The 16,004-nt window shown below is 39.4% G+C and overlaps 1 protein-coding gene across 13 annotated transcripts in view; it reads right to left on the bottom strand.

Annotated features, from left to right (window-relative positions):
- LOC138309681 (protein scribble homolog) overlaps nucleotides 1–15,375 on the bottom strand; it is a 94,924-nt gene extending 79,549 nt beyond the window's left edge. For all 13 annotated transcript variants that reach the window (XR_011206308.1, XR_011206307.1, XM_069250892.1 and 10 more), the window contains exons 1-2: nucleotides 15,041–15,375; nucleotides 14,827–14,944 (exon numbers count right to left, since the gene is read on the bottom strand). Coding sequence is in view for 11 of the 13 variants with exons in the window: in XM_069250892.1 (XP_069106993.1) it covers nucleotides 14,827–14,944; nucleotides 15,041–15,202 (280 nt within the window). In the remaining 2 variants the exon portion in view is untranslated. The remainder of the gene's footprint in view (nucleotides 1–14,826; nucleotides 14,945–15,040) is intronic.
- Between the last annotated feature and the right edge of the window lie 629 nt (nucleotides 15,376–16,004).

The following is a 16,004-nucleotide window of genomic DNA, read 5'->3' as shown; positions in this document are numbered from 1 at the left end:
AAAATATGTAGAACTGGGCTGGGTTGATCATAACTGACCCAGTAGCTAAATTGGTAGAGCGTTTGGCTAGTGATATAAGACGTCCAGGGTTTGAACCCCGATCAGGCCTTTATATTTTCTTCTCTCCTGTTACAAATATCATCTTAACTCACCTAAATATTATCTTTCTCCTCCAGTACATAGTAAGTTTAAGTGAGGTTGTCCCAGAGGTTGTGGGTGTTGGTGTCCTAGGAGTGGGAAGATCGTTGTTTATGATATGTGACCCAGCTATATTGGGTCATGTTATAGACCTTAACCAAGTCATGTAATTCTGTCCATCATATGGTCAATACAGAGGATTCCGCTTATTTGCATAGGTCATTTTCCAGAAGAAAATATGCAAATAACCGGAGTATTCGAATAGGCGGAGATGACATTTTGCACCTCCGTTTGACCCCACACATATGTATGTGAATAGGCAAATAGATATTGTTTCGTTTACTTGATAAATACCTAAATTATTTACACTTAAAACGAACCACAAGTTATTATTTTCGAAGTTGTAAATCGATTTTAATTGTTTAATAACAAAAAATATTCCAATATTAGATTCTTGTTTACGTTAGATCGACACGTGAATATTTGAGAAACAGCTAAACGATCGATATCAAATGCAATTAGATTCTACTAAACAGGATTGGATTTGTGACTACAATTCTAAACTTAAACAATAAACAAATTTACGTACATTTGCCTGGCAAAATGAACTTACGATCGTGATTAAACTTCAAAGTGCCGATCAACTAGTAGTGTTGCTTTTACACATGTGCATATGAATTCGAAAATGGCGGCAGGTGATGAAGCCATGCGTTCACTCGACCTTAATGTCTTTTGAGAATTCTCTTTGTATTGTTGATCTATACGGCGAATAGCTTGATAACTTTTCAGAAATTAATGCATATTCAAGTAGCAATGAAACAATTAACGTAGCAAGTATCTTTTATATCCTTAGCTTACATACTGTACGAAACTGGCGGTAGTCATTGCACGCCGACTTTGCATGCTTTTATGTCTGTCGTAGTCAACAAGACTCTGGTTGAACGAGACTTCTCATGAATGGCAATTGTTGTAAGGAAGCATGGTTTCTCCAACCAATCGCGAACTAAGGTACGTTACGTTAATAAATAAACATATTTGAAAGTGCAAATACTTTAATTAGATGTTTGAGTCAGTGATTATACTAAAGTTATGATCAACCGCTGCTGATGTAAATCGTAACAGCGTCGAATACCTTTGCAGATTCATGCATAAAATAACAAGCCATACTATAACGTTGATCTGTTACCAGGATGATTTCTAGTAAAAGCGAAGTATCTTGAAACATATATCGGCGAATTTCGCTAAAAATATATTGCAAAATTGAAAAATATTCGATTTTATTTTTAGAATTTCCCAAATATTTTATTCAAATAACCGGAGGTCATGTAAAAGTCTATGCAAATACACGGAGATGAAAAACAAAGATAAAGAAGGAAAAAATCGGGACCGCAGAATTTTATGCAAATAACCGAAATATTCGAATAACCGTTATTCGATTATGTGGAGTCCTCTGTATATGTACAGCTGTCTTCTCTATTAGAAGTTATAATGTGATGTATGCATTGACTCAGCTAGGTAATTAAAAGGATTAGTTATTGAGTGTAGAGCTTGTATTGTCTAGTTAAGCTCAGTCGGGGTCACATGGGGTTATATGTAGATCATCATGTGATGTAAGGTTACACTCCACCATTTTATGGTTCACAACTCTGTCCTATGTGTATAATGCTCAGTTCGTGTAGTTAAAGCCTCTGACAAGGTCACTTGGGGTCACACAGAGATCAAAGTGATGATGAACTCCACCTCGTAATGATGTACAGGAGCACACCTGATCAGCGTGTCTTACACCTCCTGTAGGGAGTGACATCAGCCTCTAGTGCCCCCTACTACATGTAAGATTAAAGAGATTTCACATAAGTAGAGAACTTTACATACCAGGCCTGTAACATTTCATCTGACCTTAAGCCTGCCAGCTCATTCAGATGGGAAAATAAAAACCACTATGTCTTACTTTTATTTTGTAATGGTATAAGAGGGAAAATGTTTGTGGTGTTTCTAATCTGGAAGAGTGTTTTTTTTGTAACACCTTGCCTGTTGTCATGACAATCACAACATCCACCAACGTTTGGAGATCCAAACATAAAGCATCACCTAGACATATTGTTCTAAATATAACTTATTTTCATTGTAGGTAGAGGTTACTAAAACCCTATACCTACCTTATCAAAAGGTAATAACTATAAATTAACCCGAGAAATATGTTATTTCAACAATACTAACAGGAAATATATTCTTTTCGATAACAGAGATTTCAATATTTGTCTAGGAGAATAAGTCAGAACACTTTTTATAATTCTTTCCAGGGAGACAATTTTAGATGTATCCCAACAAATAGGGACATAATTATTTTATTAAACCGAACAAAAAGAAATACATGTTCTATTCAAAATCAAGAAGCTAGCATTACTGGTATCTAAATTTGTGGCGCCAGTAATTATATAACTCATCATGATATTTACCAACAAGGAGCTAAGTCTTGTGCATCAATCTAGAAAAAAAAATGTTCATGCAATACTAGTTCTGCTTCAATATTGGGATATAGTTATTTGATGTATGTTAACATTTTTATATGTGTGTTATATGCTGAAACATCTATATAGAAGACTCAATGTAAAAGAAGCTGTGAGCTTTAGCCTGTATAATTAATATGGAGATGAGAAGTGATACAGCCGCTGTAACGACAGGTGGTCCTCACATTAACCTCCACCTGGGCAGGCGGAGAAAAGAGGAGGTACACACATCTCATCCTAACTCTATCACATATATACTGATCCTGATACAGCCGCTGTAACGACAGGTGGTCCTCACATTAACCTCCACCTGGGCAGGCAGAGAAAAGAGGAGGTACACACATCTCATCCTAACTCTATCACATATATACTGATCCTGATACAGCCGCTGTAACGACAGGTGGTCCTCACATTAACCTCCACCTGGGCAGGCAGAGAAAAAGAGGAGGTACACACATCTCATCCTAACTCTATCACATATATACTGATCCTGATCGCGGTGTAGGGAGGGTACAGCTATCAATGCTGATACAGCCACAGGTGGTCCTCACATTAACCTCCACCTGGGCAGGCAGAGAAAAGAGGAGGTACACACATCTCATCCTAACTCTATCACATATATACTGATCCTGATACAGCTACTGTAACGACAGGTGGTCCTCACATTAACCTCCACCTGAGCAGGCAGAGAAAAGAGGAGGTACACACATCTCATCCTAACTCTATCACATATATACTGATCCTGATACAGCCGCTGTACCGACAGGTGGTCCTCACATTAACCTCCACCTGAGCAGGCAGAGAAAAGAGGAGGTACACACATCTCATCCTAACTCTATCACATATATACTGATCCTGATACAGCTACTGTAACGACAGGTGGTCCTCACATTAACCTCCACCTGGGCAGGCAGAGAAAAGAGGAGGTACACACATCTCATCCTAACTCTATCACATATATACTGATCCTGATACAGCCGCTGTACCGACAGGTGGTCCTCACATTAACCTCCACCTGGGCAGGCAGAGAAAAGAGGAGGTACACACATCTCATCCTAACTCTATCACATATATACTGATCCTGATACAGCCGCTGTAACGACAGGTGGTCCTCACATTAACCTCCACCTGGGCAGGCAGAGAAAAGAGGAGGTACACACATCTCATCCTAACTCTATCACATATATACTGATCCTGATACAGCCGCTGTAACGACAGGTGGTCCTCACATTAACCTCCACCTGAGCAGGCAGAGAAAAGAGGAGGTACACACATCTCATCCTAACTCTATCACATATATACTGATCCTGATACAGCCGCTGTAACGACAGGTGGTCCTCACATTAACCTCCACCTGGGCAGGCAGAGAAAAGAGGAGGTACACACATCTCATCCTAACTCTATCACATATATACTGATCCTGATACAGCTACTGTAACGACAGGTGGTCCTCACATTAACCTCCACCTGAGCAGGCAGAGAAAAGAGGAGGTACACACATCTCATCCTAACTCTATCACATATATACTGATCCTGATACAGCCGCTGTAACGACAGGTGGTCCTCACATTAACCTCCACCTGAGCAGGCAGAGAAAAGAGGAGGTACACACATCTCATCCTAACTCTATCACATATATACTGATCCTGATACAGCCGCTGTAACGACAGGTGGTCCTCACATTAACCTCCACCTGAGCAGGCAGAGAAAAGAGGAGGTACACACATCTCATCCTAACTCTATCACATATATACTGATCCTGATACAGCCGCTGTAACGACAGGTGGTCCTCACATTAACCTCCACCTGGGCAGGCAGAGAAAAGAGGAGGTACACACATCTCATCCTAACTCTATCACATATATACTGATCCTGATACAGCCGCTGTAACGACAGGTGGTCCTCACATTAACCTCCACCTGGGCAGGCAGAGAAAAGAGGAGGTACACACATCTCATCCTAACTCTATCACATATATACTGATCCTGATACAGCCGCTGTAACGACAGGTGGTCCTCACATTAACCTCCACCTGGGCAGGCAGAGAAAAGAGGAGGTACACACATCTCATCCTAACTCTATCACATATATACTGATCCTGATACAGCCGCTGTAACGACAGGTGGTCCTCACATTAACCTCCACCTGAGCAGGCAGAGAAAAGAGGAGGTACACACATCTCATCCTAACTCTATCACATATATACTGATCCTGATACAGCCGCTGTAACGACAGGTGGTCCTCACATTAACCTCCACCTGGGCAGGCAGAGAAAAGAGGAGGTACACACATCTCATCCTAACTCTATCACATATATACTGATCCTGATACAGCCGCTGTAACGACAGGTGGTCCTCACATTAACCTCCACCTGGGCAGGCAGAGAAAAGAGGAGGTACACACATCTCATCCTAACTCTATCACATATATACTGATCCTGATACAGCTACTGTAACGACAGGTGGTCCTCACATTAACCTCCACCTGAGCAGGCAGAGAAAAGAGGAGGTACACACATCTCATCCTAACTCTATCACATATATACTGATCCTGATACAGCCGCTGTAACGACAGGTGGTCCTCACATTAACCTCCACCTGGCAGGCAGAGAAAAGAGGAGGTACACACATCTCATCCTAACTCTATCACATATATACTGATCCTGATACAGCCGCTGTAACGACAGGTGGTCCTCACATTAACCTCCACCTGGGCAGGCAGAGAAAAGAGGAGGTACACACATCTCATCCTAACTCTATCACATATATACTGATCCTGATACAGCTACTGTATAGACAGGTGGTCCTCACATTAACCTCCACCTGGGCAGGCAGAGAAAAGAGGAGGTACACACATCTCATCCTAACTCTATCACATATATACTGATCCTGATACAGCCGCTGTAACGACAGGTGGTCCTCACATTAACCTCCACCTGAGCAGGCAGAGAAAAGAGGAGGTACACACATCTCATCCTAACTCTATCACATATATACTGATCCTGATACAGCCGCTGTAACGACAGGTGGTCCTCACATTAACCTCCACCTGAGCAGGCAGAGAAAAGAGGAGGTACACACATCTCATCCTAACTCTATCACATATATACTGATCCTGATACAGCCGCTGTACCGACAGGTGGTCCTCACATTAACCTCCACCTGAGCAGGCAGAGAAAAGAGGAGGTACACACATCTCATCCTAACTCTATCACATATATACTGATCCTGATACAGCTACTGTAACGACAGGTGGTCCTCACATTAACCTCCACCTGAGCAGGCAGAGAAAAGAGGAGGTACACACATCTCATCCTAACTCTATCACATATATACTGATCCTGATACAGCTACTGTAACGACAGGTGGTCCTCACATTAACCTCCACCTGGGCAGGCAGAGAAAAGAGGAGGTACACACATCTCATCCTAACTCTATCACATATATACTGATCCTGATACAGCCGCTGTACCGACAGGTGGTCCTCACATTAACCTCCACCTGGGCAGGCAGAGAAAAGAGGAGGTACACACATCTCATCCTAACTCTATCACATATATACTGATCCTGATACAGCCGCTGTAACGACAGGTGGTCCTCACATTAACCTCCACCTGAGCAGGCAGAGAAAAGAGGAGGTACACAACACATCTCATCCTAACTCTATCACATATATACTGATCCTGATACAGCCGCTGTAACGACAGGTGGTCCTCACATTAACCTCCACCTGGGCAGGCAGAGAAAAGAGGAGGTACACACATCTCATCCTAACTCTATCACATATATACTGATCCTGATACAGCCGCTGTAACGACAGGTGGTCCTCACATTAACCTCCACCTGAGCAGGCAGAGAAAAGAGGAGGTACACACATCTCATCCTAACTCTATCACATATATACTGATCCTGATACAGCTACTGTAACGACAGGTGGTCCTCACATTAACCTCCACCTGGGCAGGCAGAGAAAAGAGGAGGTACACACATCTCATCCTAACTCTATCACATATATACTGATCCTGATACAGCCGCTGTACCGACAGGTGGTCCTCACATTAACCTCCACCTGAGCAGGCAGAGAAAAGAGGAGGTACACACATCTCATCCTAACTCTATCACATATATACTGATCCTGATACAGCCGCTGTAACGACAGGTGGTCCTCACATTAACCTCCACCTGAGCAGGCAGAGAAAAGAGGAGGTACACACATCTCATCCTAACTCTATCACATATATACTGATCCTGATACAGCCGCTGTAACGACAGGTGGTCCTCACATTAACCTCCACCTGAGCAGGCAGAGAAAAGAGGAGGTACACACATCTCATCCTAACTCTATCACATATATACTGATCCTGATCAGCTACTGTAACCGTACGACAGGTGGTCCTCACATTAACCTCCACCTGGGCAGGCAGAGAAAAGAGGAGGTACACACATCTCATCCTAACTCTATCACATATATACTGATCCTGATACAGCCGCTGTAACCGACAGGTGGTCCTCACATTAACCTCCACCTGAGCAGGCAGAGAAAAGAGGAGGTACACACATCTCATCCTAACTCTATCACATATATACTGATCCTGATACAGCCGCTGTAACGACAGGTGGTCCTCACATTAACCTCCACCTGAGCAGGCAGAGAAAAGAGGAGGTACACACATCTCATCCTAACTCTATCACATATATACTGATCCTGATACAGCCGCTGTACGACAGGTGGTCCTCACATTAACCTCCACCTGAGCAGGCAGAGAAAAGAGGAGGTACACACATCTCATCCTAACTCTATCACATATATACTGATCCTGATACAGCCGCTGTAACGACAGGTGGTCCTCACATTAACCTCCACCTGAGCAGGCAGAGAAAAGAGGAGGTACACACATCTCATCCTAACTCTATCACATATATACTGATCCTGATTCAGCTACTGTAACGACAGGTGGTCCTCACATTAACCTCCACCTGAGGCAGGCAGAGAAAAGAGGAGGTACACACATCTCATCCTAACTCTATCACATATATACTGATCCTGATACAGCCGCTGTACCGACAGGTGGTCCTCACATTAACCTCCACCTGGGCAGGCAGAGAAAAGAGGAGGTACACACATCTCATCCTAACTCTATCACATATATACTGATCCTGATACAGCCGCTGTACCGACAGGTGGTCCTCACATTAACCTCCACCTGAGCAGGCAGAGAAAAGAGGAGGTACACACATCTCATCCTAACTCTATCACATATATACTGATCCTGATACAGCCGCTGTACGACAGGTGGTCCTCACATTAACCTCCACCTGGGCAGGCAGAGAAAAGAGGAGGTACACACATCTCATCCTAACTCTATCACATATATACTGATCCTGATACAGCCGCTGTAACCGACAGGTGGTCCTCACATTAACCTCCACCTGGGCAGGCAGAGAAAAGAGGAGGTACACACATCTCATCCTAACTCTATCACATATATACTGATCCTGATACAGCCGCTGTACCGACAGGTGGTCCTCACATTAACCTCCACCTGAGCAGGCAGAGAAAAGAGGAGGTACACACATCTCATCCTAACTCTATCACATATATACTGATCCTGATACAGCCGCTGTACGACAGGTGGTCCTCACATTAACCTCCACCTGGGCAGGCAGAGAAAAGAGGAGGTACACACATCTCATCCTAACTCTATCACATATATACTGATCCTGATACAGCCGCTGTAACGACAGGTGGTCCTCACATTAACCTCCACCTGAGCAGGCAGAGAAAAGAGGAGGTACACACATCTCATCCTAACTCTATCACATATATACTGATCCTGATACAGCCGCTGTACCGACAGGTGGTCCTCACATTAACCTCCACCTGGGCAGGCAGAGAAAAGAGGAGGTACACACACATCTCATCCTAACTCTATCACATATATACTGATCCTGATACAGCCGCTGTACCGACAGGTGGTCCTCACATTAACCTCCACCTGAGCAGGCAGAGAAAAGAGGAGGTACACACATCTCATCCTAACTCTATCACATATATACTGATCCTGATACAGCCGCTGTACCGACAGGTGGTCCTCACATTAACCTCCACCTGAGCAGGCAGAGAAAAGAGGAGGTACACACATCTCATCCTAACTCTATCACATATATACTGATCCTGATACAGCCGCTGTACCGACAGGTGGTCCTCACATTAACCTCCACCTGGGCAGGCAGAGAAAAGAGGAGGTACACACATCTCATCCTAACTCTATCACATATATACTGATCCTGATACAGCCGCTGTACCGACAGGTGGTCCTCACATTAACCTCCACCTGAGCAGGCAGAGAAAAGAGGAGGTACACACATCTCATCCTAACTCTATCACATATATACTGATCCTGATACAGCCGCTGTACCGACAGGTGGTCCTCACATTAACCTCCACCTGAGCAGGCAGAGAAAAGAGGAGGTACACACATCTCATCCTAACTCTATCACATATATACTGATCCTGATACAGCCGCTGTAACGACAGGTGGTCCTCACATTAACCTCCACCTGAGCAGGCAGAGAAAAGAGGAGGTACACACATCTCATCCTAACTCTATCACATATATACTGATCCTGATACAGCCGCTGTAACGACAGGTGGTCCTCACATTAACCTCCACCTGGGCAGGCAGAGAAAAGAGGAGGTACACACATCTCATCCTAACTCTATCACATATATACTGATCCTGATACAGCTACTGTATAGACAGGTGGTCCTCACATTAACCTCCACCTGAGCAGGCAGAGAAAAGAGGAGGTACACACATCTCATCCTAACTCTATCACATATATACTGATCCTGATACAGCCGCTGTAACGACAGGTGGTCCTCACATTAACCTCCACCTGAGCAGGCAGAGAAAAGAGGAGGTACACACATCTCATCCTAACTCTATCACATATATACTGATCCTGATACAGCCGCTGTACCGACAGGTGGTCCTCACATTAACCTCCACCTGAGCAGGCAGAGAAAAGAGGAGGTACACACATCTCATCCTAACTCTATCACATATATACTGATCCTGATTCAGCTACTGTATAGACAGATCTCTCCATAACTAATCTATATATCACATGCCCCTCCCCTTTTTGAGGCCTCAATTTCAATTGCCCAGACATAAATATTGACCAAAACTACACAAAACTGTATAGATTTTTCATAATTTTGTCTTATAAGCAATTTTTCATTTTTGCAAATTTTAAACACCCTGGGCACTTATTGGGTCAAATAAGGTATATTGATCCTGATAAAGCCAATACCTAATTAGGTTATACTTCAACCCATATCTATAACCTCTGACTATTTCAGGTTATTCTTCAACCTACGAAACTGATGAATCCTGTATGGATCTGACATATTCAACACAACCGACAACTAATTTAAAACCTCAAATATAAAAACCTCTGACTCCTCCATTCTACAATTCCTATATATATATGACCCGTACCTAAAACCAAGGACTATAAATCAGCTTTGAACAAATTAAACCACAAAAACTAGATCAGGCATCTGAAAGGTGGTCAAATATGTATCCTTTACTCCACTTGGCACTTAAAACCACTTCATATATCACATACGTCTGAGTATTTCAGTATATCCCTTGTGATAAGTTGATAACAGATTATCTCTGTATTATATCATTAGATAGACCATCTAAAGTACTCATGAATTTCCAGCTTCACTTTCTCCCTGGTATTTTTGTTTCTCGTGATCATGATATCTGCCATAGGCCATCAGCTTATCCATGAATATATATCTGGCTGCAGCTACTGGTGAAATAATCAATATGTGACATTTTTCTGGGGGTAATTCCCTAATTAAGTATCATATCAAGACTTCCTACACCCTGGTGCTATGAATAATATATATACTATTATGGCTTCCTATATCACCAGTAGATGGTGTACTATCATATCTGTACTACTGGAATAGGGCACACTATAGGCCTCATTAAATGACTGTCTCATCAAGTTTAAATTTGGTTTCTTGTCCACAGGATCTTCACTTAACTATGTATGTACATTATCGATAGACATGTATGTGTAACAAGTATATAGAGAACCTGTTCTAGGTTGTGTGTATAGTTAGTTTCATGCCTTTCTACATATATACATATACACATAATTCCAAATTTTACATTTTACTTCTCATTTAAGAATATACAATTTTCAGTGTAAACTTTTACCATGGACGAAACATTTATACAAGGTGATTGCTTCAGCACAACTCATAATGAATTGGGGTTCAACAAACAGCACAACTCATAATTTATTGGAGTTCAACAAACAATCTGATCAAACTATAAAATGTGACCCTTATTGGGACATTGTCAGATCCTCTAGATGAAAGTGGGATTAATGGTCTCTATTTGAATTAGATTGGTTCAATAAACCTCCTGAAATATAGAATCTGTTAAATACTTTACTCCATAGTAAACTCTTACTCGTCTTTGTTTTCGCACACATTTGATGTATCTCTGTGGTACTTAAGGAATTCCTGGATGGTCTACATGTCCCGCTGGGCTTCCACATCAATAAACAGATCAGTGCTCTGTACCAGGCCAATTGTACTATCTTATCTTCCTTTTATGTTTTCTATATATATAAACATAATCAGGTCTAATTAGCTTGGTTCTTTGTTTTAGTTTCCTCAATAACACAGCGTGTGATAACAAGGAATGGAGACATCACGAAAATAAGGTTACTTTGTGTTGACGGTTTTCACAATTATTTATTATATGCAAATGTATAGGTACATACATTGTTGGGATTTTTTTTTAAATCAGAGGATAACTCTGATCATACTATATAAAACCCATAGTTAAAATGAAGACAGATTAATTAACACGAAAGAAATTATCAATATATAGGAAAAAAATGGGGAATAAAATCATCAGAAATCTATTACATTACACCCCCTTAAATGATATGATATTTACTGTTAATGGAATAAAACAGATATATTTGAGTCATTAACAAAATCAACAAAATGCTATAGCTAAATCACAATTGAATTCCTACAGAAGCTCTTATATCACAAGTCATGACCTAAAAAAACACCCTATTCACACCGACTCATTTCATCAGCCTCTCATCATCAATTATGATGTGTACTTCAAAATCTATCTCTATTGACATTAAAACTTAGAAGCGACCACTTAATCTTCATCTGAGTACTTGAAGCAGTAGTATTGGAGTAAAAGGCTGCATATTTATTCTGTATACTATACACTTCAAACAGTCGTAGATTGTAGATTTCCCTCATTCACCGTGAGGGAATCATACTTAGTAATCACTGTTTAGGAGGGAGGTTTTTTTAGGGTGTCGGCTTCATGTTGTAACACAATCAAGGTAGATAAGATCTCTTTTTTGACTTCAATACTAAGTTTATATATACAAATAGTATAATCAAATAAATTTCATTAGATTTAAACAATGTCAAGTGTTAAGTTGCTTTAGATCTTTTATTTTTTACTTTGTTTCATAATTTAACAGATGAATTCCAAAATTTTATGTTTAAACTTTTTAAATTTTAAAATCTAATATAATCTACTGGCACAAGCTACTCTCTATCAGTATTATACAGAACTAAGAATTTAAAGATAAATACACATTTACATTAATTAATTTGCTTTTCATGAATGTTAACTAATCAATATTATGATTGTTAATTTGTTGTACATGTACTTGTAGTTCTTAAAAGTTGCTGTCGGCAATATCTATCCACAGATATTCATTCAACATTTATAAAATAAACAAAAGTGTCTAATAAACAAGAACACACATTTCCATATGTAATACAGTGTAATCGTTGCTAAGATATGTATTTACGTAGGTAACTGATTTATAATATTTAGCAGACACTTGCAAGTTTAATTTTACTCCAAAAATTAATGCTTAACTTATGGTTTTCAATGAACATTTGTCCACTAAATAAAAGTCTTTCCATCATTCTAGTTCCTCAGATATTGATATGATTTCTGAATCTAAATTTGAATGAACTAAACATTACTTAAACCATATATATTTAGAGATTTGTTTCCAATACGATAGTCTTATAGAGTACTTGTATTCCAGTAGATATTGACAGATTTGACTGTACATGCATGTCAATAATACCATAGATTACTTGCAATATTGTTTTCCAGTAGATGAGGATACCTGTATAAATCAAGTCGGTTCACAAAGTTGGTATTATATTAACCATAATAATAGACCGAGTCATGTAGGCAATAAACTAGTAGCAAGCAGGTCATGATGTCGAGACCCAGCAGAATTGTAGTAAGCAATATATGCTATATGATATATATAGTATAACTGTAAGTACGTCAGCTGGACCAACAATGTAAACATCTGGTTACTGATCTGTCTGGGAGTACACCTTTGTTATTACACATGTTACCTATACGGACTCTAGCTGTATATCACAGTATATATAACATATGTGTATGCGTAGACATTGAAGAAGAATGGAATACTTTCTATCACAAATATTTCAACACATCATTGAATAAATTTTCACTGATGCGAGACTAGTTCATAGTTTACACAATGTTGTCAACAAATATACATCCCAGAAAAAACCCCAAAAAAACATGGTTTCTTCATACACATTTTAAACTATGGTATATACAACAAAACACTTGAAAACAGACGGATTTGCTTACTTTACCAGGAAACCAAACAACCTTTTCAGCACTAACATATTAAGGAAGTCAATTAGTAAATTGTAATGAAAGTGAGGTGCACTTTTTGATAATCAGCTTAAACTGGAAATAATTTTCTTTGTGAATCGTTCCCTTAACTGGCACCTCTAATCATTCCAAATTAAAGAAATTTGATTAAATAAGCATTGTAATACTATTCTAACAAAAATTAGCCCTTATAAAGTCCTGTTAGGGTTCTCTGATAACTAATTCCATAATGACAGCCCACGAGATATACCTTCAGACTCGTACAATGATCACTACTGAGTAACACATGTCAACATTAACTATGGAATTATGTAACAGTGTGTACCTATACAGGCCAGAAAAAAAAACTTATCTAAACATGTGTTTATAGATCTCTGTCGGCATACTTCTCAAGGACTGTTATTAGGTGGGTATGTATGTATTCACGCACGACACACAGAATGATGTTCTCGGTGACTTCATTATCAGTTTCTGTCTACCTTAAGTGTCACATTGCATGTTGTATCATATATACCAAATGTTTATAAAAGGTTGATGTTACAAAATATGTAATCATCCATATTGTCAGATGGAAAAGCTCAGTTTAAATGCTGATGGGATTGCAGATATTTTTTGTTTGTCTCTCATTTAATTTTCTTGATGTAAAACTCTTCTGTTTCATTAAAAGCTTCAGCGACAATTCTCAGCTGAGCCAAATATTCACATCAAGTTTGATTCTGATATAGCAAAACGGTAATTAAACAAAAATGAAATAAAATTTTGGCAATGACTGTTATAATATTTAAAACAATTGCAAAGTAAATATCATATTATTATCTATTTCCTCAATATAAGACTGATGATTAAGGCATACGCTTTTTAATTCTCCATTTGAATGAAAACATGTGGAATGAGCTTGTAAAAGCTTAGTTAGCTTGATTATCAATTCACAATTTTTCTGGGCTTACATTATCTTTGTTCATGAAAATTATCATTAGTCATTTTTACTATGGAATGATGTGATGATCATGCAAATGTCCCATTGATCTATCATTCCAAAGTTACAAATCATAAATACACAAGTAGGATGTCGGCGACAAGTGAAACACTGAACATTCTTGAAATTCCAGGTAAAAAAGGGAGTATTCCCGGAGTTACTTCCCTTGTTTACACTGGAATACACACAGAAATTACAGACAACAAGATCTTGGACGCTCATATTTATAATACAAATAAACATTTACTGATATTATTATTTTATAACTGCTATAATCATTCACAGGCCTAAAAAGGTACTGAAATGTATAAAAACCTGTTGATGTTTTGACAAACCATGTTAAGCCGAATGCATTATCTTCCAAGATGGCGTCGTGTATTCCACTTCCGACATTAGATGTCGGATGAATATTGGGTGTGCTTTATACGAATTGTAAATAAAATTAAGATATTTACCATTTCTGCTGACATCCATCTCCATGAGGTTGGTAAAACTGGCAACATCAGAAGACAATCGACAGATTTCATTGTCGCTTAAACTCAATTTCTTCAACTGTATCAAGCGAAAAAATCCCTGAAAGACGAATATGAAATGTAAGAGTCGGCTCGCTGTTACAGGCATAATGAGGTAAAATCCGCATACTGGAGCATATATCACGTACAAACATACCTTAGGGAGGTCCTTCAGTTGATTAGCATCTAAAAGTAACTCTTCCAAGCTACGTGTGTATCTCAAAACATCATCAGGAACATCGGTCAGGTTGCAATGTCGCCTGTCGATGTATTCGACCTGGCGATTACACGCCTTAAATAGCGGAATACACTTAAACATGGTGCCTTTTAGCTTCCAACGTCCATCAAGGACACGAACAATATCCTTAAGAATTCATCAAACATAAAACGGAGGAGGAATAACAGAATAAAACAAGGATATAAGGCTAAAAATATCTACTCCATCGTCAGTTTCGAATAGAGCTACATTTAGCCGCGTGACGTCACGATCTACCCATCATGCATTTGCACAACAGGTACGCGATATAATCTTCCTGGACCGAAAAGGTGTGATAAATTGTTTTTATTTACTTTTATTTCCTACCTTGAACATGATAAGCTACTTGTGTGTACTCTATTTACAATTAGTATAATTATATGCACATATCATTAGCGTTTCCAGACTATCGACCATGTAATGCCTAATTAGGCCTAGTCAGCCGATATGACAGGTGCGAATTTTTACCTTCGAAATGATAGAGCTTGGTCAACTTCCTCAAATAAAGCAGACATGAATCTTAAAAACCAGTAAATCCATAGCATAAAAATAATAATGGTAAATTCGAAATTTATTCCGTCGATTTGGACAGAGATCTACAATGGAATCTATTAATGTCGTATATACATGTATACAGAAAAAAATAATCTTCACATTGTCCGGTGTAATAATATAGAAAAAAATGCACAAACGACGAAGTCTTCGTTAAGCATTAGCGCTTTCACTTTATCTTCAAATGCTCAACTGTAGTTACCATAACAACAACAGTTGAGCATCTGAAGATAAAGTGAAAGCGCTAATGCTTAACGAAGACTTCGTCGTTTGTGCATTTTTTTCTATACATGTATATATATTTACGTATGTA

The sequence above is a fragment of the Argopecten irradians genome, chromosome 15 (assembly GCF_041381155.1).
Source record: "Argopecten irradians isolate NY chromosome 15, Ai_NY, whole genome shotgun sequence".
NCBI lineage: Eukaryota > Metazoa > Mollusca > Bivalvia > Pectinida > Pectinidae > Argopecten > Argopecten irradians.
This window is presented reverse-complemented; position numbering and strand designations above follow the sequence as displayed.